The following is a 3,573-nucleotide window of genomic DNA, read 5'->3' as shown; positions in this document are numbered from 1 at the left end:
TTTGAATATGGGAGAAGGGCTATCCATAAATCTAGAAATGAAGGTGATTTCTAGAAGCTTGGAAAAGTAAGGAAAAAGAAGTGTGGGTTTGTCTATTCTTTGATTTTAGCCCTGTGAAATTTATGTATTTTAAGATAAGTGACTGTAGGATGAAAACATGTCTATTGTATTCAGCCATGTAATGTATGTTAGTTTGTTATGAAATAATAGAAAACAAATACATCACTTCAGGATTTACCCCAAATAGAGGCTAAGACATGTTAACTAGCAGCATGGTGCATTTATGTTGCTCAAAACGCAAGTCAGACAATGTTAATATAGAGTAGGGAAGACCCTACACATGATATAAATGAATGTGTAGAGACCTGCCATTACAGTATAAATTACTGAAAGTTGTTTTAAGATTATAAAAGGGAAATTTTTAAATATGAGCTTAGGGCAAATAACCAAGCCTGCACAATAAGGCAAACAAGGTCACAAGGGAGGGAGTGGGGATTGAAAAAAAGACAATTAGACGAGATAGCATGACTCCAGCCAGTGCTGAGGCTGAAGCAGCTTTATTTTTCCCCAGTCCACTTTTATACCATTCTAGGTACATGCAAAGAATTGGTCAGTTTTTAGATCAAAGACAAAGTAATCAAATAAGGCAACAAACAAAGAGACCCTATAAGGCAGTAAACAAAGCCCAGTGGTCACTGTTTCTAGGGGCTTATCAGGATGACCAATATAAGAGGAATGATTCATATTCCTAGGCTAAGTTTACCTCAGGCTTTGTATTAGCCCAAATGTAAATATTCTTATCTGAGCCTATTTCCGTATCCTAGCCCAATGACAAATTTCTGACAAATTTCTAGAAGAGGACCCAAAAGCTCTCCACAAACATAGCAGTGGGTATAAGTGGGTGAAGGACATTAGAGATGCATTTCAGTAGATGAGGCATACTCATAGTTTGATGATTGATCCTTTTTTAAGATATATGTTTACTCCATACACATCTAAATGAAAGTGTTGTCATCTTCCCCAAAGGGGTCCATTCTACCTACAATTAGTGACTGATAATCAGCCCTGATAGCCTCCTGTTTCAAGCGTTCTCTAGGATGCTATATTTAATATTCAGTCACCTGAAAGAAATCTTCAAAAAATTAGATCCATCCTATAAAACCCTGATATCTTTAAAAAGTTTGGATGTGATCAAAGCAAAACTGGGGCCTCAACACCCTACATAGAATTCATGAGAACCTTACAACCTTAACTTTCCTTTCAACTGCATTTTCACATGTAAATTCTAGCTACTAATCTTTCTTTAAAAGAGTTCTTATATCATGAAAATGTTAATAAATAAATTTGATGAAAAATATCTTGGTACTCATTTCTGTAATCTGTAGAAATCTAATTTTAAGAGCTACATTTTATTTGAAAGTCACTAACACTATGACCAAAAGTCTAAACAGTAACAATACAGAGTTTAAAGCAATTTCTCAGGTACTTTCTGAAATCTGTGAATTTAATATGTTATATTTTTATTTAATAACACTCAAAATGTGAAGAAGAAAACAAACACACAACAACAACAAAATCTACATACTTTGCTTCTTCTTTCCTCATCCAAGAGTTACCACTTCACAGGAGAATGTTGACCTGTCTTCTCATCTCTCCTAGATTCACTCTATCTTGAATACAGATCAGACATATTGCCCTTCTCCCCAAAATACTTTCAAATATATCTAGGGTTAAACTTCTTTTATATACTCCTAACCCATTCAATCCTCTCATTTAAAACTCTTACTCAATATTTGCCAAATAACTACTACCTATCCAGGTAATTTGATTTATTTTGTGGTATAAATATTGTGCATTACAGAAATATTTTATAAATAATAATTGAAAGGTAGTAAGTCTATTCAAATTTTGCCAATTTGTTAAAGCCTGATTTATCTGTTCAATCACATAAATGATTTATTTAAACTCCTTTTATATTGTTAGTTATGCCTCACTAAATCATATCATATCTCTCAGCTGATTTTTGTAGTTACTGGAAATGTTCTCAACCCACTATAAATTCTATACATCACAGAATTTCAGTGCCTCACTCCAGATAGTTACCAGATAATAACCACCATGAATGACACTGAGCACAGCAGGTACCAGTAAGTACCTATTTGCAGATAATGAATTATTTATATTACCAAGTCCTTATCTCACACATAAGTTAACCAACTTTCCCAAGACCTTCTCCGGATTTGTTTAGTCTTTATACAGTACATAATGGGGTTCATGAGGGTGGCAACCAACAAGAACATATCTGCAATAAGGATTACAAGTAGGGGGCTTTTGTGCTTGACAAAGCGATGTATGGCAGCCAAGGTGATGATGGGCACATAGAAGATGAGCACAGCACAGATGTGGGAGACACAGGTATTTAGGGCCTTCAGCCTTTCTGCCAGAGATGCAATACTGAGAACTGTCTTCAAGATCAGCATGTAAGACATAAGAATCAAGGCAAAGTCCAGCATAGTACAGAGGGCCACGAAGAAGCCATAGATGAAATTGATCTTGTTATCAGAGCAGGCCAGTTTCATGACGTCCTGATGAAGGCAGTATGAGTGAGAGAGCAGATTCTTTTGACAGTATTTCAGTTTCCTTAGTGTGAAAGGGAATGGAAGCACCAAAGCTGTGCTCCTGATGGCTAAAATTAGCCCTATTTTAGCAACCCTACTGCCGGTGAGGATAGAACTGTACCTTAAGGGGTTGTGAATGGCAAGAAAGCGGTCCAAAGACATAATCAGGAGCACAGAGGACTCCATTACAGTGAATACATGGATAAAGAACTCTTGAGCAAAACAGGCATTGGGTGAGATTTGCATGGCATTGAAACAGAAGATTTTAAGCATGGTAGGAAGGGAAGAGAAGGACAAACCCATATCAGAGATAGCCAACATGGTGAGGAAATAGTACATGGGTTCATGAAGGGAGGGCTCTGTCTTGATGACAAAAATGATAGTGCAGTTACCCACGATGGCAATAAGGTACATGAGGCAGATGGGGATGGAGATCCATGCGTGGGCATATTCCAGTCCTGGGATCCCAATTAGAAGAAAATACTTGACCTCAGAGTTGTTGAAAACAGACATGCGTGGGGACAGGAGCTGTATCTGAAACCATGTAACAAAAAAAAAATCATTCTTTTAGACAATATTCAGTTTACAGGAATGAGTTAAATACTTTGCAACCAAATATATTTAACATATGCAACTTGTACAGTTTTCCAAACATACTGTTAATCCCTTAGCATGTTACCATCTTTTATATGGCAAAATACAGTTCTAACTACTTTCCTAAATTGATGGCAATTCAACTATGTGTTTTGGATCAGTTAAAAGATTCCCAAAATCATTTGCACTACTTTCCCAAAACAACCTTTAGCAATTTCCTTGTTGACTACAAATTTCTGAATTTCATAGAAGAGAGTCTAAAATTATAGTCTACCAAAATACTCAGAAGTCATTGAAAATAATTTAGAAAGCAAACTGCTAGAAAGCAAGTATAATTAATGTCTTAATATTAAGAGATAAA

The 3,573-nt window shown here is 35.9% G+C and overlaps 1 protein-coding gene across 1 annotated transcript; it reads right to left on the bottom strand.

The window, feature by feature from the left end:
* Positions 1-2,193: 2,193 nt before the first annotated feature.
* Positions 2,194-3,137, bottom strand: LOC116894067 (olfactory receptor 51A7-like). The gene is given in 2 exon segments (XM_032895790.1): positions 2,194-2,237; positions 2,240-3,137. Coding segments are annotated over 2 exon segments (936 nt in total). The 5' UTR covers positions 3,132-3,137.
* Between the last annotated feature and the right edge of the window lie 436 nt (positions 3,138-3,573).

This window comes from Rattus rattus, chromosome 2 (assembly GCF_011064425.1).
Source record: "Rattus rattus isolate New Zealand chromosome 2, Rrattus_CSIRO_v1, whole genome shotgun sequence".
Lineage (NCBI taxonomy): Eukaryota > Metazoa > Chordata > Mammalia > Rodentia > Muridae > Rattus > Rattus rattus.
This window is presented reverse-complemented; position numbering and strand designations above follow the sequence as displayed.